Genomic DNA, 24,346 nt, shown 5'->3' on the forward strand with positions numbered 1-24,346 from the left:
ATAAAGTGAAAGCAGACTGACTGTGAAGTGGATTTAAGCACAGACGCCCCGTTCACACTAATGACAAGTTGGGACGCGTCCTCAGTTTTCTGGAGCGCTCCAGACTCAGCTAGCGAACGGTTAGCCCCAAGCTAACAGACCAAACACCAACTGCAGAGCAGCCCGACTGTGTGACAGCAGCGCGGAATTTCACAATACCTCGCTGTAAAGCTTTATCGGGCTCCACAGGAACACTTCTCCGGTACGAGCAGCAGCTACCGGGGGTCTTAGCGCGACCCTCGCAGGATTTATGGCCCAAAAACACGGAGCCTAAAGCAGCAGGAGGAGGAGAAGGAAGAGGAGCGTCAACTGATTTTTCTCACGACTGGACAAGTCTCGCACTGAACTCCCGCGAGATTCTGTGTGCCTTCCATAACGCATTGACAGCTGATCTGGTATCAGTTTAGTGATTGGAGCTTTTATTGAAAAGACAAGGATGTGAAACCAATGAGCTAATCCTGAATCAGTCATGAGATATAAGGACCGCTATAGAGTTGTAAACACAGATAGATTGATAGACAGACAGAAAGACCGACCGACGGAGAGACAGACAGACAGAATTTATAAAAATAATTTACATGTTAATATATTAATGTATATATAAATACATTAATATATTATTTATATTAATAGAAACAGAAAATATAAAACAATAATGTCAATATTTACAAATAAATAAATTCTGGTCAACGTTGTTTTAATGTATTAGCGATAGAAAAATGGATGTTGATTCAAGATACTTTTCCTGTGTGGGACATTATATATTTCTGTTTTTGCAGTTTTTATTAAATTCAATATTTTTTTAAACATTTTAAACATTTAAAGATTAAATGCCCTTTTAAATGTAATTGCACGATGTACAATAAAATTATGCAGGAATCCTTAGGTGTTTAAGACATGCAATAAATAACATGAACTATGTAAAACAATTATACACAAATACACAAATTTAAGAGTCAGTTGATGAATGAAAATATATACAGTACAGATTATTGCACAGGATCTGAGTAGCTTGAACTGAACTGAAGAATAAATAAATGCGTAGAAAGTGCACACATTGCTGTTAAAAAAGTCCGATTATCAGTGGGTTTTTTTTTTAGTTACATGTGTAGTGTTCTGTAGGTGTATGTGTGTGGGTGTGTGTTTTCCAATTTTCCTCAGTCTTGACTGTCTGCTATTTCTGTATATTGTGCTACTGCAGCTAGATAAAACACAACAAAGTAGTTGTGGTAAGCAGTAAATAGTTATATTGCAGATAAGTTAATAGTGAAAACAATAGAAAAAGGGTGAACTGTGATAAAAGTGTAACACATTAATAATTTGTGTATTTATCAGAGTTTGGTGGATGTACATGCATTATGCGTTACATTGCGGTTAGTGTTTTTATGTGTTATATAAAACACCGATAGTCTAATGCATCAGTAACGTTACATGTATTGTCCATTATAATTAATTACCTAGTATTCATGTTTTATTAATTATGTATTGTCATTCGTTGTATACCTAATATTTTATACCTGCGTTTTATGTTATGTTATTCATCAGTACAGTGCTGTATCAGTGCTGTGTGTTGTTTTCATATTTAAATGAGTGTTAATATTATGCGTTTTTATCATTAGTAGTGTGCGTATGCGTGTGTGTTACTACTTGGCGCTTGTTGAATCAACCAATCACGGAGTCTCATCGCAGCTGCGCAACGAACTTCTTTTGGCAACGGAAGTTTTGAGCGTCTGCCTTTGACTGACAGCCGCGCTGGCCAATCGTCGGCGTGCGCAGCGCACCTCCTTTGCGGCTCCCGCCAATGAAAAACACGTCAGGGGGCGGGACCCGGCGCGGTTCAGGAGTGGAGTGGATTTGAGGGTTTAAGAATTCGGCGAGAAGGGCGAAATCCCGACACTAGAGGTAAACAATTCTCTGTTTAAAAGTTGATTTGTGTGGCGTGAAGTGAGGCGGACGCTTAGCGGAGCGCTTGCTGTCATATGTGTGGTCAGAGCGGTCAGGAAAGTAGACGGAGCTAAAGCCGCTGTGTGGCTAAAGGCAGGCAAACGCAGCCATGCTTATCGTTTTTGTCCTTTTCTTCAAATCATTTCGGTTGGTAAAGTTGGTGTCGTTTTGTGCCATTGCTGCTGTGGTTTGGGAATTAAACAGAGCGTTTACAGCGGGCTGCAAGTGCTGCAGTTCGTCTCCACAGCGACTCGCCTCCTCGCCTGGTCTTGTGTTGGGTCGCCCTGCTAAAGCTAGCCTGCTAACTTTGAGAAGTTCCGAATAAACATGAGCAGACATGTCTCTGCAAACAGACGAGAGAGTTAAACACAGTCTGTGTGATAATATAAACCTTTAAAACGACGTTTAAAACAGCGTTTCAGTACTGTGTTGAACGCTGCAGCTCTGTCCTAAGTATTTTATATTCGTTATTAAAAGTGAACCAGGTTAGCTGGGGAAGTCAGCCTTTGTGAAAGTGGATTAGACTAGCTATTTTATCTTTAACAATCTCATTAGTGAGCGCAAATGCTCTAGTTAGCTAGCTAGTTAACTAGCTGAAGTGGTGATAAGTGAACGTTGGCCAGACATTCTAATGTTAGTAGCTAACTAGATAGCTAGCTTAGCTAGGTTAACATAGCTAGCGTTAGTTCTCCATAGCTTCTTATCCTTGTTTACTTTTTGCTGTTTATAACTAGCTAAGCTAACTCGCTAGTGAAGCTGTATGAGTCATCCAGTGTGCAGGGATACAGATACAGCAGGTATTTGGCTGACCCATACCCGTCAGTTTATTGTCACTAACATAAAAGAGGTCAGATATTTCGATAGAGGAAAGAAGAAGAGCTGTGGCAAACTGATAGCTGATGGCTTGACCCATCTAAGCTATCAAGAGCACTATGCTGACATCTTTATTGACTCATCATCATGGCCTGCCTATTTGCTGGGTTGTTGCTCATCCCCTGGCCTGCAGTGACCGCCTGTGTCTCTACTGCTATGATATAGGGTTGAGCAGGTCATGTAGTTAGTAAATTAGTTAGCTAACTAGCTTGCAGATCCTGAGTTCTACAAAACAGTAATCTCCCCATAGTATTAAGCTAGTAACTGTTCTTGAAATGTTCTCTTGTCAGAGTAAAAAACAGTTAAGCCCTATCCGGACAGTATTAGTCAGGGGGTCCTGAGTTAAAGTTTTCTTATATGAGGGTCCTCTAAGATTTTATTCCCATCCGAAACAACCATGTATGTGTTTTTCTCAGATGTCCTCTAAAAAATGTACAGGCTGAATTACCTACTGAACTCCATAGTCCTCCGGTAATTTTAGTCCCATCCGGATGCACATCTCCAGTAGAGACATTTGGCTCAGAACACCTGTTGTTTGTGCTTGTTATGAATGTAGAGCCAATGAATACTTGTTATGGCATATCATGGTCAGTTTTACTGCTTCTCCAGCAGCGAGTGAATTACTGCAATGGGTGGTGAAATGGTTTTACTCTTTAAAATTAGATTTTTAAGAAGGTAACCAAGTAAAATTTATATATAAATCACATTTAAGACCAAAGTGCTGTACAATTACAATCCAAGAGAAAAGTGGTAGGCTATTCCAATGTCTTGGTGCTGCAACTGCAAAGCCTGGATAACCCCTGAGCTTTAGCGGAGACCAAGGAAAAAACAGAAAAAGCTAGTCCAAAGACCTCAAAGACCTGGAATAAAGGCAGTAGTGTTTATATTATCAGTATAAGCTTGTTGCGGTGGTGTATTGAGACAATAAATGAGAAAAATGTGTTCACAGACAAATCAGAACGCTCGTCACTATTGTAGAATGTTGAATTACTGGTTGATGTTGTGCGTGTGGTTCTTGAGTTTTGATCAAGAATGTTTTTGTTTTTATACAAAAAAAAAATTATGTACGTTTGTAAACACTTGGTGGGTGTTTTTTATAGTGGCTGTGAGCCACAGACCTAGTGTTCATATGCTCTTCCCCTCAAAAGCCTAAAATTGGTCTGAAGTAATGCATGACAATGTGTTTTTAAGTCCTGGTAACGTACACTTATGATTGGTTGTAAGGTTGATAGTGAACAGTGCCTATACTTATATTATTATACTTATATATATATATATATATTTTTTTTTGGCCAATGTTAGAAAGTGCAATATTGTTCAAGTTTGTTTAGAAATAACATTAGCAATGTAATGCATATTACATGTACACTTTAACATTGTGTAGCTGATTTTAACTTAATGTTCTGGTTGATTTAAACAAGAAAATTGACTATGAAACACAACAGAGTTAATCTATCAGTGGCAGAGAAGACACTCGAGTAAGTAGAGCAATGAGAACACACCCAGGGCAGTGGGCAGCTGCCTCAGTGCCTGGGGAGCAAATGCGGTCTTGGTTCCTTGTATAAGAGTGCTGCAGTCCTGAATGTTACGGGAATGGAGAGAAAAGTTCTTTCACTCCCACCACCGGTAGTGGGGATTGAACCAATGACCTTCTGGTTCCAAGCCTGCTTTTTTAGGCTTTCTGCCACTGCTAAGCTGATCCAATAGAAGGGTGTGTTTCTGTATTTGTGCCCCTTTTTTCTACATAAACACCCATGTATTTTAGTCAGTGAGTGCAGGAATTAGATTTATGGCATTATTTAGGCATTTAGCAGATGTTCTTATCTTAAGTGACTCAGAAAGGTGTTCTACTCTTTTACTACAATCTCCTTAGCTAGTTTGTATAGTTTAGAATCTAAAATATAAGTTTAGAGGCTGCCAAATACAAGCCAGTGACTATGCATCTTGAATGATGGTGGGTCAAGCTAAGCTGTATTTGAAGCGTGAAGGGCTCTTGGAACAATTCAGGATTTTGACCACTGCCATCAAATACAAAGGGACTGGTTTTACAAGAGGACAATGTTTTACTCATCTGTTCCTATATAGGGGCTATAGAAATGGTACGGTTACTGGTGTTATTGGTGATACACTCTGCACTCTCCCAGCAAAACATATTCCAGTACTATTTCTGTCACAATAATAACATTATTGATTTATTGTACAATAAATGAACATGACCTCAAGGATATTTCATAATTGTGATATTGTATATTGTGTTTATTTGTATGTTTGTTCACATAGATAACAGTGAACAGTATTTTAGCCCATCTTGCATAAAAAAACACCATTTCTTTAATAAATGTGACTCCATACACACAGTGTGAACTGCAGTAAGTGCATAATAATTATATCATTCTCAAACTTTGATTAATTCAAATTTTGTTGTCTTTGAAAGGGTATGATTGCATTTTAAGCTATTCTGTTATCTTTATATCAGTGGCATTTAATGGTCTTAAAATGACGAAAATATGGTGTATTGCAAAAATTTCTTATCGTGACAGGCCTATCCAGTACTGTAGGTGTGCGCAGTTGTTGCCCAAAGTGGTAAATTGTTGTTGACTTTTAACCTAACTGGAGTAATGTTGAAAACTGTTTCATCCCATCAGTTCTGTAGATCTGTAGACCCTCACTCTGTGTAGGTAGAGAGGAGTGAAAGTTCAGTGGCGCAGAGAAGCTACAGTGTCCACCATGTGTTGTTTTGAACATGACAACGTGGTAACGTGACTCCGAAAGCTAAAAACAAGCTATTCTACCCAGAGCCATCGTCCCAAACGAGCTCGGAGAATACGAGCCATGCGCCTCGGTCGCGTCCGCACGGCCACTCGATCCTTTTAAAAAGAAGCTGAAAAAAAGAAAGGAGGTGAACACATGATCTTCCGTGAGTGAAAGCTCCTTATTTTCCCCTTCTGTTTTATTCCTGCTTAAACTGCCTTTACTGAGTGGTTTGTTCGGGGCCGGCCTGTTTGCTCTCCTGTGAGGAAGCTGAATTATGATGGTGAATAACGTGAGGTTTGTGCTCGATACTCGCAAAAAAAAAAAAAAAAAGGAAACAAGAAAGCGTTCTTGGGAGCAATGCCATGAGAATAAATGCTTTTGGGTCCCAAAGAACCTTTTAAATTTCAGCTGTAAACTGAGTGGAATGGAGCCTCTGTGTACTGTAACACAATCAGTTAAGCTGTGAACCATTGCTTTTAGTGTTGCTTTAAGGTTTCTGGATTTGTAACTATGCTTGTGTTTATGTGGTTTTGCTTCTCAAACAAACTAAAATATGTTTATGAAAAATAGTACATTAGGAATGCACTGATGTGAGAGCCATAGATGCTGTAAAAGTGCAAAAATATAATGCAGGAGTCCAGCCATAATTTAAACAATGTGCTTAGATATGTTATGGTAACTGTTATTTTTAATGGACAATAAATTGTCCCAGGATGTATTACAATAAATAATTTTATTGGGATTTTAAAATAATTTTTTCTCTTTGATCATCCTCCTATCTCATAATATAATACAATAGCACCCTTTCAAAAAGTAATAAACATTTAATTTAAAATAATGGAATTGAACTATAAAATGTTTAGGTATTCTAAATAAATAAATTTATTAAAAACACTGTTCTAAATAAAGTCAGCATACCAGCTCAATCATGTTAAAGTTTAGATTCTCTGCCCGAGCCTGAGCCCGACCTGATGCCCAACCCGGACTCATGCCGGGCCGAGATTTCCCGCCACTTTCCACGGAATTGAGGACATGGTCTTTGACTTAGACTGATGTTTTGTTTTAATGCTATTTTTTGTTGTATATAAAGCCATGGTGTGATAATCACTTTATAGCAAAGTAACTAATTAAACTGTGATTAGTTAGTTAGTGTCATTATCATACTCGTCTGCATTACATTTTCCATTATTAATATAATTCTGAACTTATTCAAACAACTCGTGTGTGTGTGTGTGGATAAATAGGTCAGTTTTAAAGCTCTACTTATTAAGAAATATCTGGTTTAAATCGGGCTTGGGCTCATGATTATTATGCTAGCCCTGTATAGCTCAAACTTCTCATATGGAAATCAGTTAGTTTGTGAGGAGAGAGTAAACTGATACTATGTGCAATAAGTGATTATAAATGCTTCAAATTAAATAATTAGTGTGAGTAGAGTGTAAAGGTGAACTTGAACTTGCCATTTTTTGGCTCCCTGCCTGCTCTCTCTCTCTTTCATACTTTCTGCTGCCATTCTTTTTAGCAGGGCTCTAGGGAGGGGCAGTGTGCGGATAAAAACACTGCATTATGATTTTAAAATGAGTCATTGTTTTGTGTTTATTTATTTATTTAATTCTTTTAATATATCTTCAGCATTGCTGTCTCTGGGATGGAGCTGGGGTCATCAGTGTGTAGGCCTCATAGTGCTGAATATTATTTGAACATTACTGCTTAGATTATTCATTCAGTCTCTGAAATTCTCAGTGTGGATTGTAGTTTATTATTACTATTTTGCTTTGTTATTACGTCAGTATGCAATTTAAAGTGTCTTTTCTCATAGCATGAATTTTGTCAGTGCTTTTAAAACACTGTTATTCTGAAACGCTGCTTTATTCTAGAACTTTTCTGAACACCTGCATGCAGCATACCGAAGGCGGATTCAGGATTTACACTGCTATGGATTCTGATTGTGTGTCTTCCTGTTGCTAAGCAACTGCAGCATCATAACTTTTGGATAGCACTGCTGTCAAGCGGTTGTTTTGGTGCATACAGGTGGAAAGTTTGACAACTACTATTAATTAGAAATCCTGATAATGCAAACAAGATCAAGTTAAATGTAAAAACAAAGACACAGTCAAGACCCATAACAAAAAATAGCAAACCAAACCAATTTCTCCCTTTTGATCCAGTTTTCCAAAACGTGGAAATGCATGTCAGTCTACAAAAAAGGTACACAGTGTGAACCCATAACCAATTATGGAGTGAACCTGAAAACACTACCACCAGCCCATTACAGCATTAGCCTATTCTATCCATTTATTTCTTTTCATCTTTTTTATTTAACTTTTTCTTATTTTCTTTAAACCTAATAAAGGAGAACTCCATACAGATACACCACTTTTTACACCGTTATCCAGCCTCAAAGTAGCTCCACACCTCATTGGTAGAATCTGAGAGCCCTGACATTTAAAACAAGGCATTAAGTACTTTAAACGTGAACAAGAAGCTTGTTAAAAACCACAACCGGTTTACAACCTGTAGCATTGCCTACATCTCTTGGTGCTGGCATCTTAAAGTAATTTCATAATCAGGGTGTAATTTAATGCATTGCCAATGATTTAATTTGATTCATAGTTTAAATATTGCTGTATACATACTAATGCATGATCTACTAATCAAACTCAAGCTGGGAGATGAGGAATGAGGGGTGTAAGTAACATAAATGTGCTTGGTATGGAAGGATTGTTAATTGTTTCAGAAACTGTTATATATTTATTATAAACAGAGTGATCATAGTCCAGCATGTGTGTTCACATGATTTTAGCTTTTCTTTTTGTGCTTTTTTGCTTTTGTATTTGTACCCACTAGGGGTGGGCGATATGACCCTAAAATAATATCACAATATTATATGGTATTTGCACGATAATGATACTCTTGGTGCTATGACAAAACACTGAATAAAAAAAAAATACAATACAAAGAATACAATACTGCAACAAAATAAAAAAATGGTATTTTATTATTGCATACGATATGATATGGCACACGTCTAACTGAGATATAAAAAAATACAACAAAAGTCAATGATTCAGAATGCCATGATACTAATAATGCTTTCCAAATATCTTCATATATCCTGGATTAAAGTAAAATAAATAATATTGGACAGATATAATCTGTCTCTAGTAGATATATAATGGGAAATGAGAACAGTGTGAATTTTTATTTTGCTAAAAAACAGCAAAACAAGTAGTACCCTGATGTGATAATTACAGATGGGTGATATGGCACGATATTTGAGGGTATATCGTTCACGATATTCAAAGATGTTGGCGATATTATCAAGTACGATATCATATGGCACACCCCTAGTACCCACTTAGTGTTATTACTTTTCCACTGGAAGGTGTAATGAGATACCAGTTTTTGATTTTATGATTCATTTCCCCAGATGTAATTTTATGACCTTTTTATGCCATTGATAAAATGATCATTGATAGAATTACGTCCTTTATGAAGTAATTTGGTAATTAAGATTAAAAAACATATAAATAAAATATTTATCTCCCACATTTAATCATTTATTAACTACATTTTTAAGTTAACCAATTAAAAGATACCGAACTCTGATACTCTGAATGTTAAAAAAAAACATTTGTTTTTGACATATGTGCATATCTCTATCCATCTAGAGTGACAGAGATGGCAGGGGTGTGAAGTGTGACTGGCATGCTCCGTCCCAATGCTGAGTGTCTATTTGAGTGAAGCTGCTTCCCAGTAAACTTCCCCATTTAAACACAAGCCTTGTCACCAGTTGAAATCTGGTGCCGTGACCCGGACCACGTGCCGGTGTCCATCAGCGCGTGTTGCTGGGTAGAAAGAGGCCTATGGAGTCATTGTGTATGAATCCAAACGGGTGTATTTAAAGGATGCACAGATATGGGAGTAGTTGCAGCGCGTCACAGAGGTGCTCTGGTTTTGTTACGGAGGAGCAGCAGCTAGATCTTACGACTGTTGAATTGTGAGCTCTAGTCATTTTTGTTCAATTTGGTTCATTAAAGAATCTGTTTAGAAAAGTAAAGCATGGAGTTTATGCTGTCAGTTTATTGATGGGGCAACTAGAGAATGCTCTTCTTTTTGAATGTTTGTTTGCAGCTTCATAAAATACCAAGTTATCAATGCTTAATCAACAAACGCAGATCTGTTTGTACTTTATAGTCAATATAGGACCCCCATTTACACTCGGTCACTGTATGTGACTGATAATCTGTAATGTATTCTGTGGCATTTTAACCACATGAATTTACACTTAATTGTCAAATGTGTCTTTGCTTATTTAGACTGAAAGGACTAAAACATTTGCTTGTGTATTCTTAAATCTTTCTTTTTTGAGAGAGTTGCATTTACACTGCTATAACATGGCTCAGTTTAATCTCATTCAGTGGTTTGTATAAGAGGATTTGGTTTTGTTTTATCCAGATATAAATCTGATACTTAAGATGCATGAAATGTCCAGGTGTAAGCTGGGTATAGATCTCCATAGACTCTCCATATCCTAACCAGGCTAGTAGACCAGTATTTACACAACTTATATAATTTGTACTTGATGTTGAACTATACAAATGGCCTAGGGTTTAGTCTGTTCCCTTGCTCAATATGTTACTAAGAATATTAGGAGTAACAGCTCTAAGGGGTGAAATACACTGTGAAAACTGTTTATCTGTGAATTCCTTTAGATTTATGTCCACAAGATGCCATTAGACACTAGTAATCTTTCTTTTTGAACAGTACCAATTTATACAGTGTTTGTTTTACATTTGTCAGGTTTTAAAAGCAGTAGGCCTGCTCTAATGATAAACCAGTGAAGGGGAAGTGTAAGCCGCGCAGGTTCACAGTGATTTCTGCATCAATACTTTATCATTTACATAATTTACTACTTTATTATTAAAAATCAGTAAAAGGCTTCTAAGTGTATATTCTTTTAGGCAGTATCATGTTTAAATGACTCCACCTTTTTTTAAATGTAACTTTGATCAAGTTACCCCCGTATCTCCATCCTGGTGTTTAAAAAAAAAAAAAAAAGCTTGTTTAAAAAAAAAAAAGAACAAAAAAAGAACATATTTTGAAAGTGTGTTTTGGCAGCAGATCAGTGTAGTTGTGTTAGCATTTTTTATTTATTTATTTTTTACTTTATTAAGGCTTATGTTGAGACTACTGTTCAGAAATATCCTGCAGCCAGCAGCTTTACTGACCCCAGATTCTGCTTTGTTGGAGCATCTGGTTAGTTTGCATGGTTGCTGTTGTGCCTGATTTGTGGTGATTTCACATTTGTGCACATGGCTAGAGCCGGCCCTAAGTGTAGTGATGCATTAGCCGTTTTGTTTAACAACATAAACAACACGGCTAATTGTTTATGCTGAAATGTGGAATAAATCTCATGACTAACATTCACTACCCATCCCTCCTTTTCTCTTCTCTCTCTTTCTCTTTTACTCATACACACACATACACACACACCCACTCCTGCTGCCTCTGTGAATGCTGTGGTAGCACTCATTATCTCCATTAAAGCTTTTGTGCCCAAACTCTGTCATGCTTAATGCTAATATTCTCCCTAAGCCTTTTGCTTAGTAGATTAAGAGGTTCTAATTTGATATTCACTCAAACTTCAGTAAATATTTCAGTGTAGTCTTGATTATTTTTCAATTACAATCTCTTAAACTGCTGAGTTGTTTTAGCCAAGCTAGAAATGTTGATTGCTCATTTGGGTCAGTTAAGTCAATATAGAAATCGTTAACACCCCTAGTATTGATTGTTGGCTGGTCATGTCTGGTGATGGTGCTGGTACTGATCTAGTATATTGATCCAGCACATCACTAATCACAGTACTAGTGTGTGTGCTTTTCTCTCTATGGTGCAGGCCTGCTCAGTCACATGAGTTCTTTTATACTTTAGAATAGCTCTCAGATTCAGCCCACATCCAAACACGTACTTCATATATGAAGGAAAGCAGAACTGTCAGGATACTGTATGTATTATCTTTTGACACATTACAGAGCAGCTGTGATTAGAGCTCCAGACTACTAAACTGCTTAAGAATGTCATATTTTCCCAATATATACTGAAATTTCCCCTTCTCCTGATCAAATCAGCAACTAATAGGCTTATGGGGGAACAGTAGCCTTATTGTAACCCTGCTAAATCAAATGGGCCAGCACACAACCCGCTTCTCTCACATTTGTGCTGTGTATGATTTGTTACACAACTCATTACTAGGGGTGGGCGATATGGCCCTAAAACAATTTTATTATTTAGATTTCAGGATATTTTTGTGCTAATGATGGCGATATAACAAAGCACTTCAAATATCAGTACAAACAAAGAAGTCTGTTTTGTAAATAACAGTAATTTAAAACAATGCTCTGATTTTTTAAATAAAATAATAATAATGTAACAAAATAAATAATGGTGTAGAAAAATGTTGTTTTGTAAACTGTATCAGTTATTCAAAAACACATTTTTTTTCTTTGTGATTTAAATATAAATAATCACAATATATTGTTTTCCTTATAGTATCAAAAAAACATATAACAATATTTTGAATTGTAACCCCTGCATTGTGTTACGCATTAAATCACCTCGTTAGTTCTTGTCAATACACAGCCCTACTTTGTAATGATAGGACCAATACTGATATTCAAAATTAATTTTGGGCGATCAAGGCCGATGCATGTACTGATCTGGATTCCAGTCCACAGCTTATACTGGACTAGAGCTGGACCATACATCTATATTTTATAGAATCATGATACATTTTCTTAACACATCAACAATAAGCTAATCAAAGAAATTTACCTGTGTTTACCTGTGTTAATGTAGTTGTTTTGAGTAAAATATTTGTTTGGAGATATTTTAGCACCACAGTAAAGCCACTGCTCTGAGGATTGGAGGTATGGCTGTTCTAAAAAAGCACCTGCAGAGATTTTACGTGAGAGAATTACTCCTTCCTGCTTTCTATAAAAATGCTACTTTTAAGCAGACGACCTAAAGGATAAAGTGCTTACAGAGAAGTAGCTCTCTTTAATAGCTTTAGAATGCATTTAAAGTCTGTGTATATATTTTTCATAAAGTATTTGTGTATATATACAATACTGTGCAAATGTTTCAGGCACCTGTGGGAATTCAGTAAAGAAAAAGCTGTTTATTAGCTCAGTAAAACACTAGCATTACAATAAATACAAACAGCAATTTTATTTAAAACATCTCCTGATCTCTCCTCATCTGAGTTTAATAGAGTTATTTCTAGTTCTCATCATATCAACATGTGGTTTGGTAAATTTGGTAAAATTGATTGTAACATTGATATAACATACTTAGTTAAAAATGAGAATTCCTTGTTACATTTTACTGTATTTATGTTTATTTGCATCTGTTCAAATCATATGTGGTGCTTTTTCAGGTAAAACATTCATATTGCTGAGATTTGCTTTGGTGCCTAAAACTTTTGCACATTACTGTATAGGCTATATATCCTAATAAGATGTTGTGGTTTGTTTCAGCATCACATGACCTTAAGCACAATGCAAACAATAAGTGTTCAAAGTAAGAAATAAAAATGTTAAATAAGTTAAAAAACAAAAATGAAAGTTGTGTTTTAGCATTGGAACTGAAAAAATGTGGATCAGGCCAACACGACTCATTTTAAGACAGAATGCCATTTCATCATGTGCCTTTTTTATGATTTAGAAAATTGTAGCCATATTATTGCAAATGTTACGATATGATTCACTCCTGTGTGTTGTAGAACGATTGTCCCTAACAGAAGCATCTGATTCTTCTGGGTTAAGCTAACAGGTGCTCAGATTTGAGCACTTCAAGAAGGAAACAGCTGTCCATGTTCTTTTTATTTTTATCTTTTTCATTTTTAAGGCAGATGCATCAAATATTTAAAAGGATGTGTGTGAGTGCGTGTGAATGGACACACATACATGTTGGACTCAGAGTTTATCCACTTGTCACAGGAGGGAACGTGCAGCCAAGTCTTCACACTGGCTCGCGTGCTTGTCAAGCCCCAGCTAGTTTAGCAGAGCTTATCCTTGTTCCACCGTGACCTCTGCCCGTTGCCAAGGCGCTGTTGTTGCCAAGGCACTGCGGAGATGTCCACAAGCCGGCGACGTGGGTAAAGCATCCAAATCCCCTTCTAGCATGTGGACACTACTGCCTACTGCTTTAAGATCAATGAGCTCAGTTCTGATTGGCTGCCCTCAATATTAGTAAATAGTGTTGTGCCTTATGGTATCGTACACAATATGTAACAGTAATATCATGTTTTTAAAAAGTTCACATCATGATAATGGCATTATTCTGTCATGAAGGCATTCTTTTCCTCTTAATGTGTTTGAGAGCTTCAGTTGTAAAGTTGTGAAGAGGTAGAGTTGGTATACAGTAATTAGCTCTATTTAATCCATATTATGGCAAGAACTTCTCAACCAAGTAAAGAAAATAAACTTAAAGATATGTAAGAACTTTGAAAGTATCCTGAAGTGCAGTCGCAAAGACTATCAAAAAATATTGTGATGAAACTGGCTCTCATCAGGACCGTCCCAGGAAAGAAAGACCTCTGTTGCAAAGGATAAATTCAAGTACCAGCCTCAGAAACCACAAGTAAACAGCACCCCATATAAAGAGCACCTAAATGCTTCAGAGTATTTCGGTTTATTTAACACTTTAAAGTTCACTACATGATTCCTTATGTGTGTTCCCTTATAGTTTAGATAACTTCTATTCATTTACAATGTCGGGGAATAAACATAAAAAATAAAAACATTTGAATTAAATGAGAATGTGTGTCCTAACTTTTGACTGGTACTGTGCATATTCTATTGCAGAAGACTTACTCTTACCAGTTCAGTGCCCTCGACACCTATCAAAAAGTAACCCAGCATGCCTAAGCCTGTGCTAGCACTGCTGAGGCAGCCTGCTGGTTCTGGCTGTTAGCATTTGGGCTAACTCACTATTGTAAGCTTTAGAAAGCAGGTTCTAAAAGGGCTAATAAAAATACAGTTTGAGGTTCCTGGTGTTTAAAGTTCCAAACTCGTACCATCTACCACTAATGACCAAACTGAAACTTTTACACACCAGCTATTTTGACAGGAACACATGTATTACACACATGCTAGACATGTGTTATGCCAATTGTGTAGTTATTGTTTCTGATTAATACAGTATTCCTACTAAGACAGTGCAAAGGGTTTAGGTAAAAACGAGCAATAATTATTCTTCAACTGCAGTGTTTTCTACCTTATTTAGCTATTAGTCGTAATGCAGAAACTGTTGAGAACTGTCAGTTACTTGTTGATGTATCATATCTATTGGTGTTCCACAGGGTTTTATTCTAGGGCCAATGGAACTGATGTTAATTATAAAACTGTAGTTCTGAGAGTGAAGGTCTAAAGTGTAACTTACATATAGTTTCTAACAGGTAAAGCACTAAAACGCAGACAATTATAATATTAGGAAACTCACATATTTTAATGCAAGCAGATTTTTTTTTCTTCCTGAGGTCATCTAGTGGACCACCTTAAAATGCTTTGAGTACCAGCAATGGTACCCGTACCACAGTTTAAGAACCACAGACCTATAAAAGTAAAGTAAAATTGAAATATTCTATGATTTGTACACAGATAGTAACCTGCTTAAACCAATGTGCAGTGAAATGTGACTACATTCTTTACAAATTAAGACTATACATATTGCATGTAGCCATTGCCTATTTTAATCAGGTTCAAGAAGCATAACTTTTATATGATTTGCTGTGTGAACCAAGTGTGCACACACACACATACACGTGCACTCCGCTGTGATTACCTTGGTGACACATACCTTGGTAACAGACAGCTTCCCCTTTGATTCTATATTGGTGTCTTTTTCCTTGTTCTAATGCTGTCCAGAGACACTGTTATAAATAAAACGGTCTGTTATAGCCGGTCATAAACACGCCTCTAAATTACACATTACCGCCACTCATCCAGATGGGTCATGGCCAAGAGGAAGAAAACACTGATGTGCCAGAGACCTCGGGAAGTGACTGGCTTATGTTTCCCAAGACTAATTAAAGGTTAAAATAATTATTTTATAACCGTGGTTAACACTGGATATCTCTAAACGCACACAGAACAAACAAGAAGTGATTTCACTGCAGTGCTGTAAAGTAACTGAATGATCAGGGAGGGCTATTAGACTGACAAATAACACACTCTGTACTTTCAGATGTTTGTGGACAACACTTATAATAAATACATTTAGCTACTTAAAGTTACGTTAAGTTAATGTTCACTGCTTCTCATTAAAACAGCAATTTGTTGCATTTTACCTTTGTAATTACAGCTTCAAAAATCATATTGATGCTTTACTGACTAATAAACACAATTGTGCAGCAGTTATTGCTACTCAAAATTAGGCTTACTTCTAACTGCACTATGTAACTTTGATGAAGTGGTGTGGACAGTGCAAGAAAAACACATTTGATGCTTAAAACAAGTTCATTTTTCACATCCTACTCACTTAAATAAATGTAATGTAACTTGAGAGAAACCAATCTGAGTATCTGTTAGGTAGGCTGTTGTGATCTTTGTTTTGAGAAAAAAAACACTAACTACATGATGTGTGTTTTTTTATTTATTTATTTATTTTTATTATCATTTATTGTAAACATCTCAGCCTGGTTGTAAGGATTTCTAAAGTAGAACTAAATTTGCTGAGTATAAAAGCGTGTTTTCACACCTGTAGTTGGTTTCTATGGTCCAGATCAGTTAATGAGTTCTTTACTTGGTTTACTTTTCTCCCTCTGTTAGGTTTGGTTTCACACAGGCATAAACCAGAAGGCACCGAAATGTGCACAAATAAACCACGCAAGCACATTGTCTCCTGATTGGCCAGAGCTGTGTGGCACGGGAGCAAAGAAGTAAATATATGGTGAAGATTCTGTGTTCCAGAGCATATATCCGTGCAGTGTGAAGCTGGTTTTAATACTGAATGCTAAAAAAAAAAACGGCAGATTTAAGTTCATTTTTCACAGCTTAAAAAAAATATATAGAGAAATACACCAATCTAGTCTGAGTATGTATTAGGTAGAAGAAAAAAAACGGCTAACTACATAACATGGTGAATGTTAGCTGTTTCATTCTTTTTTTTTTTTCTTTCTTCTTCTTTTTTTCTTCTTCGATATCCCATCCAGCATTCTTTGTTAATATCAGTCTGACACAAGTCCACAGTAGTGCGTTGACTCTGGAGAAAGCCAGACGTTTAATAAACTGTACACTGTTTTTTTGCAATGTTCTACTTTCACTTTTTCTGTCACCATGCTTTCTTGCATGTTCCCATTCATTTTTCTCACACACTCTCTCTCTCCCTCTCTCTCTTCCTCTCTCCCTCCCTCCCTCCTCCTGTTTCTCCATGGTGATCCCCGGGTCTTGTAACTCTGCAGGGTGCTCCAACTCACAGATGGCAGACAACGCCCCAAAATATGAGCAGCAAAATATTAATAGAAATGCTGTACGCTGTTAATCAGAGAGAGGAGGGAGACAGAAAGAGTTTGTGCCTACATATGTGACAGAGTGAAAGGTGAAAGAAGAGTGTTGGGAAAGTGTTAAAGTACGTGCACAATAGTTTGATGCACTTTCTTTAGTCAAATTATCTACCAGTATGTTTTGTGAATTGTTGCAGCATTGCTGGGGGGCACTAGACACTGCAGATCCTTGTTCAACTCACTTATAGCTGCAGAACCTCATTAAAGCTAGTGTAGAAATCATTGCTATATACAATAGATTATATAGTATATATTTTTTATTAATCAAATATATGCAGAGATTGGTGTCTGACAGGTTCTTTTAGTGTTTAAACTTTGAGTGTTCGGTGTTGCACTCTCAACACTGTATTGTTAAATAATTGCAAAATAAACGTTTGTTTACTGTACTGTACAATATATACAGCTCTGGAAAAATAAGAGACCACCTAAAAATAATGATTTTCTTTGATTTTACCAAATTGAAAACCTCTGGAATATAATCAAGAGGAAGATGAATGACCACAAGCCATCAAACCAAACTGAACAGCTTAAATTTTTGCACCAGGAGTGGCCTAAAGTTATCCAAAAGCAGTGTGTAAGACTGGTGGAGATAAAACATGCCAAGATGCATGAATAACCAGGGTTATTATACCAAATATTGTTTTTTGAACTCATAAAACTTGCTTTATTTGAGTACTGGAAGCTCTGCATCCTTTTTTTTATTTTAGCCATTTCTCATTTTCTGCAAATAAGTGCTCGAAATGACAATATTTTTATTTGGAATTTGGCAGAAATGTTGTCCGTAGTTTATAGAATAAAACAACAGTGCTGATTTTACTTAAACATATACCAATAAATAGCTAAATTAAAGGAACTGATTCAGAAACTGAAGTGGTCTCTTAATTTTTTCCAGAGCTGTATGTATCAATATATATTCTCTCGTAACCCATGTATCATGGTGCATGTCATATTGTCTGGTTCTTGCCAATATACAGCCTTAATTAAACTACCTATTCTTTACCAATCAAACTGTCTTGTGAGCACAGCCTCAGTCTTTATTGCTGTTAGCAGTCAGTTTAGACCCATTAGAACAGTATTAAACCAGGATATGTTTGTTTTTGCTGTACTGAATATCTGTGTTTGTGTGTGTCTGTATTGTAGAGGTCCCTGTGGTTGAGTGCGCGGGCAGCATGGACTACCCTGTGCATCGAGGAGACACCATGTCCCTGGGACTACACGACAGGTACTGTGCAATGTATGTCCCTTTTCTGCTTCTATTTTCTATATTTTATACACATAAATACACAAGTATACACTGTGCAGGGTTATCCCACTTTGAATGTGCTGGTTAGGACCACCTTCACACAACACACACACACTGACCCAACACCAGCACACTAATGTCCCTCTCATTATTTCCCAGTATAGTTACAGATTGTGCTCACATACACCTATTATTATTCACATATTGGCAATGATCTCTTTAACAAGTTCACGGGCACTTCAGTAATCTGATAAACCGAGAACTCTGAGTCTACATGAGCCACTCTGTCATCAGATTTCCTTCTAAATATATGATGTCACCTTTGCTTTTGCTCAGCAACTCGCCAATGTGCAACATGCAGTGAAAAATACAGAATTTGTCACACCGTTTTCTTTTTTATTGAAGGACTAGTTCTTTGTAAATATTTTATTTGACAATATTTTATTATGTCTTGATGAAATTTGTTTGCTGAATGTGGGCTACAGGGTTCCTGCAGAGTCTTTAAAAGTGTCTGTAAAATGTCTGAAATTGGAACCATTTAATTCAGTGGACCCCGTCTTACACCCTGCACAAAGAACGTTGCAATGCTCATTGCTATCTTACACCCCACCAACAGTCTGTTTTCACGCTTTCCGCCTGCACTGTTAAAATAGTGACCGAGATTAGGAATATATCTACGCTGATCGGCGTGGTGATGTGGAAGTGTGGTGTGTTTATTTCATTTCAGTTCATTTCTGGCATATTGCTATCTTGGCAGCGGAAAACTCATGTGCGCCACTGACTGATTAAACCCTGACAATCGCCAGACGCTCATTTATATCAAAATATGTACACCCCTGTACACCTCACTGACATGCCCTAAATCAAGCTGCACATTGCATACATGACTCGCATATAGATTGCAAAAATAAGCCCAAATAATGCAGATAAATACTTAAATAATAAATAAACAATAAATTGCAATATTGTTTTTTATTTAATTGGACATATGTTTTGTAAATAATTCATTATAAATGTTCTATGTTTGTCTAATCAATATAAAGAAAATCAGCACACGTTTTACAGTTTATTAATTAAACAATAGTATTGGGTAGGTATTTAGTGTCAACAAATATTCACAGTTTTTATTTTGATATCAAATCTGGAAAAGACAAATCTCTGCATTCCTAATTAATACATGAATAATCAGATCATTGCAAAAATCCAATAAAACACATAATTCTCACGTACATTCAAATGCTCAGTAAATGCCCTTCATTTGCTATTCTAACTAACTAGGTGGTACCTTCACATAAAGGTAACAGAAGGGTGTAGAGCTCTGGGCCATGGTTGGTGGCTGGCTCTGTGGCATCACTGAAGATCAAACTTGCAGCGACCAGATGATTAAGTCAGAGCTGAGTTTATTGTTATATCTGATGCAGGACTCTAGAGCCCAGGACTCTAGAGCGGCAGAAAGCTGTAGAGTGTGAGGTGAAATCTGCTCCTGAACTTCTGATCCTCATCTAACAGTCGAACAAAGGAGTTTTAGTAATAAAGACTTAGTGATTGAGTTTATAGCTCTGATTACTGTTTATCCTTTACAGCCCCTCAACATGCACTTGAGTGCTGTGTGTGAATGTGAGGGAGAGAGAGCGAGAAAGAGAGAAAGTTTCCTTTTGAAGCAGTGACTCAGACCCTTGAGGGGAATGTGTGTGTACGATGGATTATTTATATCTATGCATTAGGAAGTGTTTTTGTGTGTGTGTTCTAGAAGATTCTCTGTGCTGCTTTGATAATGGTCAGTAAGCTCTAGTAAGCTTGCTGGTTATAAGAGGTGTGCGTGAATGCACTTTTTTTTTTTTTTTACACCCTTCACACACATCCTCTTTCTCTTTCACCCTGTCTCTTTCTCTTTCCATCCCAAAATCTATAGCTTGGTTCCATTGTGTCTGTGCTGTTTGTCAGTAACTTGAGTAAGCAGTAATATATAAGTATATAAGTAGAGGCCCCCCCCCAAAAAAAAATAAGATGCAGCTTGGTTCGAGATGAGGAAGCATTAAGACTCATTTATACTCTCTTTACAGACGAATCGGAATGTGTCTGTTTAAAACAATGCACAATCTCTCCACATACCTCTTTATGCCCTTTACTTAGGCATGGATGTTAAGCACAACATCCACTAGAGGGCAGTCACAGGGTTCTGAAAGGGACAGCCCTGTGGAATAGGATACAGTAAAGTAATTAGCACCAAAAGATGAGCATGGCCGTCGTGTGTAAACTGTTTAACAAGACATAGTTGTTTCTACAATATATATATATATATATATATATATATATATATATATATATATATATATATATATATATATATATATATATATATATATATATATTAGGGGTGTCACGATTCTCTAAATCCTCGATTCGATTTCATTTTCGATTTGAGGGTCACGATTCGATTCGATTCTCGATTTTCTTGTTTTTTTTTCTTGTTATTATTTTATGCCTCATAAAATTTAAATAATATATTTATTATTATTATTATTATTATTATTATTATTATAAATATTATAAATATTATTATTATTATTTATTAAGATATATATGGTAATGCCATCTAGTGACTTTTTTTGGTAGCAACAGTGTGCACTATTAAAACAAGCAGTTTATCAGAGCTGTGTGTGGATGGCTGGTGAAACTGCTCATTACATGAAGCTGCAGTTCTTCATCCAACCACTAGCAGCAGCAGCACAAGCCCCGCTCTCTTCACTCAGTCACTACTTCAGTACAGCCCAGCCACGGGCTACAGAGCTCAGCCAGTCCGTTTTTACTGTTTCTGTAAACAAATAAAGGTTTTAACCCCACTAACCGGATAATACAGCTCACTACAGTTCATCTTTCAGCCCAAGCAGCTAACAGCAGCAGGTTAGAACAGCCGACACGGAGGCACTGCTCGGATTACATTATAAACAGGTCAGTTAGCGCGCTGCTAACCTCAGGATGTTTATAACTACGGAGTTTAGTGGACACACCACGGCCGCCAGGTAAGTCTTTTAAAGGCTACTGAAGACTATTAAAGGCTATTAGAGTGTAACCCCTGGCTCCCAGGGGTTACAAGAGGTTATTGAAAGCATTATTGGGGGGCAGAAATCAGTACAGGCTGGTTAGATAAGTGATGTGGGTATTGTCTTATAAATATTTACACATAACTTATATCTCTCCTGAAAAGCTTTTATTTTAGTCAGAAACACGCTTGTGTTTACTTTATCTGAGAGAAAGATGTTTTTTTAATTCAATGGAAAGCAACAGGTGTAGTCAATTATAAGTTTAAGATTTTTAATCCACCTCACTGTGATCTATAGTCAGTGTTCTCAAGTCACACTGACACACGCATTTCAGCGAGTTCACACGCTCTCACCTGCGCGCACCCACCCCTCCGTTAGATACAGATACAAAACCTGCGCGCCCAACCCCCGCCCCCCCTCCCCCGTTGGACAGATAAAAAACAGTGATCACACTCCCGCCGACCGCGCTCATGCAGTGGCTATCTCTATTTAAATGAATAGGATGCGCTGTGTTGGTGCCGCGCCATTTGCGTAGCGCGCTGCGCTATTTGCGTAGCGCGCGCGGGAGGGATCGTCGATCCTCTTTTTGACTTCGATACTCGAGATCGTGACCTCATTTCGATTCGATTTCGATAAAATATCGAGATCGTGACACCCCTAATATATATATATATATATATATATATATATATATATATATATATATATATATACTGTATTTTTTCGGCACACTGGATAAGCGACACGAACTGAGCAAGGGTGTCGGCATGTTTTTCTTCTAATGGAGAAGCTAGTGGACGTGACTACATAAACAATAAACTATTTCCTTAAAAATAAAATTACACAGATTTCTCTCCTGGAAACTGTTTATTTGGGTTAGTAAAATGCTTCTTTTTATTTACAATAAGCTTAGAATTCTAGCATTTTGTTCAAGGGTGAGCACTAGCCGCAGTTAGCAGCACAGCCAGCTGTGGTTAGCCGTGCTACCCAGCCCTGATTAGCAGCGCTACTTAGCAGCTTTAAGCAGCATAGCCAGCTGCAGTTATCAGCAATAGCCTGCCCCGGTTAACAGCGATTCCCAGCCCCAGTTTGCAGCGCTACCCTGCCCCGGTTAGCAGTGCTAACTCCCTTGTACTCTGTAATTCATTGGAGTATCTTTACTGCTCCTTACAACCTGAATAATTCATATATATAGTGCAGGGGATTTGGATTTTAGGTGTGCCTTATAGTCTGAAAAACATGGTATATTGCTATGTTAAAATTCAGAAATGCTTAGCGGATTTCCACAAAAGTCAATGATTCCAAATGTAACTATTAATGATGCACTCCAGGAATCTGAGACTGTAGTAAAATGAATGATGTTTGGCGGATATAATTGGGGAAAATGTGAGAATATTGTACAGTTCCAGTCCATATGGCAGTGGTGGTGTTTTGCTTAAACTATTGGTGACACGGCTTCAACCATTTCCAGTACCACTGCTCCATTCTGTCTGTGTCCATAAGCTACCAGCGAACTGGAACAAATACGGATGAAATGAGCTCAGAGGACAAAAAGAAGGCTCCGCCCTTGTCTAAGTCCATATTTAACATTGAGTTTCTGATCAGAAACAGTTTTGCCAGAAACAGTTAGAGTATGATATACTGAAATAAATCCAATTATGACTTTTGATTTTGAAACTGACAATCGTGACATCAGAGTTTGCTGATGTAAATCTGTCCGTCCCTGGCTCTTATGTGTTTTTCAATCCACTCGTCTCTTCCTCATCCTTCTTTTACTCGTTTCTCTTTTCATCAGATTTGTTGCATTTTTGACAGCGTACTTTCCCCTCTTAAGCACTTAAGCGTTCTGAGTGAGTTCTCTCTCTCTCTCTTTCTCTGTCTCTTTTTACCTCCCTCTTTCCTCTGCTGCTGAACCGCTTTGGAAAATGATAAATGCGGATTAATCGTGGATTTTCTTTGAGCCCTGCCAAAAATACGCTTGGAGTCACCCAGTGTGCCGCTGTATTACCCCGACACGTCCATCTACTTCATGTCTTTGCAGAGCCGCTGTAACGTGTGTTTGTGTGTGTGTGTGTGTGTGTGTGTGTGTGTCTCTTTTCATGCTTTGCTGGGTCGTTTTTAGTGTAATTCCCAATTTCACATTGACAGGAGTAGTTAAAATGCTGTGTGAAATGTAGCGAAAGCCTTTTTGATTTCTTCAGCTCTTTTAAGTCTGCTTCTTCTGTTGAACACTAATGAGGCTGGATATGCAGAGATTTTTTGCCTTTGATTCGTGTCCATATTTAGCGTGTCCGTGTCACGCAGGCTAGCGCAGTTTTTCGGAAGCTGAATGTGATCGCTATGATGTGGAATTCTTTTTAGTTGCGAAAGATTGACATAAACACTTGAACAAGGTTAGACTGTGCGTACCAATTAAGAAACATTTAGAAACTCTTCAGATATAGTAGTGCTGGGTGATATGACCTCAAATCAGTATTGCTATTAATTGATCATTATGCCTTAAAGACAATTAATAAATAATGATCTTTTTTTTTAATTAACAGTGGATAAGCTGCTTAAGTTTGCGTTTGGCTCAGTGTATGAGTTTTCTTTAATGTTCCGTCTATGTTGAATGAAAACTTGAATGGGGCAGAGTCACATGACTGAAAATGGAAGTATGCTAAATCGTATTGTTATCATTATTGTGATGTTTTCACAATAAACTTATTGAATGAGCTGAAACCATGTAAAAAACCCATTAAGCTTATTGTATCACCTGCATGCAGGAACACGTGTAGCTCCTCATGCTGCACACTGTGCTTAGGTGGCATAATTGGGCTGGAGGTAGAGTGAGGCAGTTGTCCACAGTAAACACACACACACACACACACACACACGCACACT

At 37.3% G+C, this 24,346-nt stretch overlaps 2 protein-coding genes across 5 annotated transcripts in view; one reads left to right on the forward strand and one right to left on the reverse strand.

Moving 5' to 3' along the window:
* The window catches only part of wdr44 (WD repeat domain 44), a 30,838-nt gene extending 30,471 nt beyond the window's left edge, over positions 1-367 (reverse strand). Inside the window, exon 1 of the mRNA XM_015602203.3 lies at positions 199-367. The gene's annotated coding sequence lies outside the window, so the exon portion shown is untranslated. The remainder of the gene's footprint in view (positions 1-198) is intronic.
* A 1,433-nt stretch (positions 368-1,800) lies between these two features.
* The window catches only part of klhl13 (kelch-like family member 13), a 97,808-nt gene continuing 75,262 nt past the window's right edge, over positions 1,801-24,346 (forward strand). For 2 of the 4 annotated variants that reach the window (XM_022664456.2, XM_007236363.4), the window contains exons 1-2: positions 1,801-1,941; positions 18,317-18,410. In XM_022664456.2, coding sequence (XP_022520177.1) covers positions 18,346-18,410 — 65 coding nt within the window. In that variant the 5' untranslated portion in view covers positions 1,801-1,941; positions 18,317-18,345. The remainder of the gene's footprint in view (positions 1,942-18,316; positions 18,411-24,346) is intronic. The other 2 variants (XM_007236360.4, XM_007236365.4) reach the window with 1 other exon arrangement.

Source organism: Astyanax mexicanus, chromosome 1, assembly GCF_023375975.1.
Source record: "Astyanax mexicanus isolate ESR-SI-001 chromosome 1, AstMex3_surface, whole genome shotgun sequence".
Lineage (NCBI taxonomy): Eukaryota > Metazoa > Chordata > Actinopteri > Characiformes > Acestrorhamphidae > Astyanax > Astyanax mexicanus.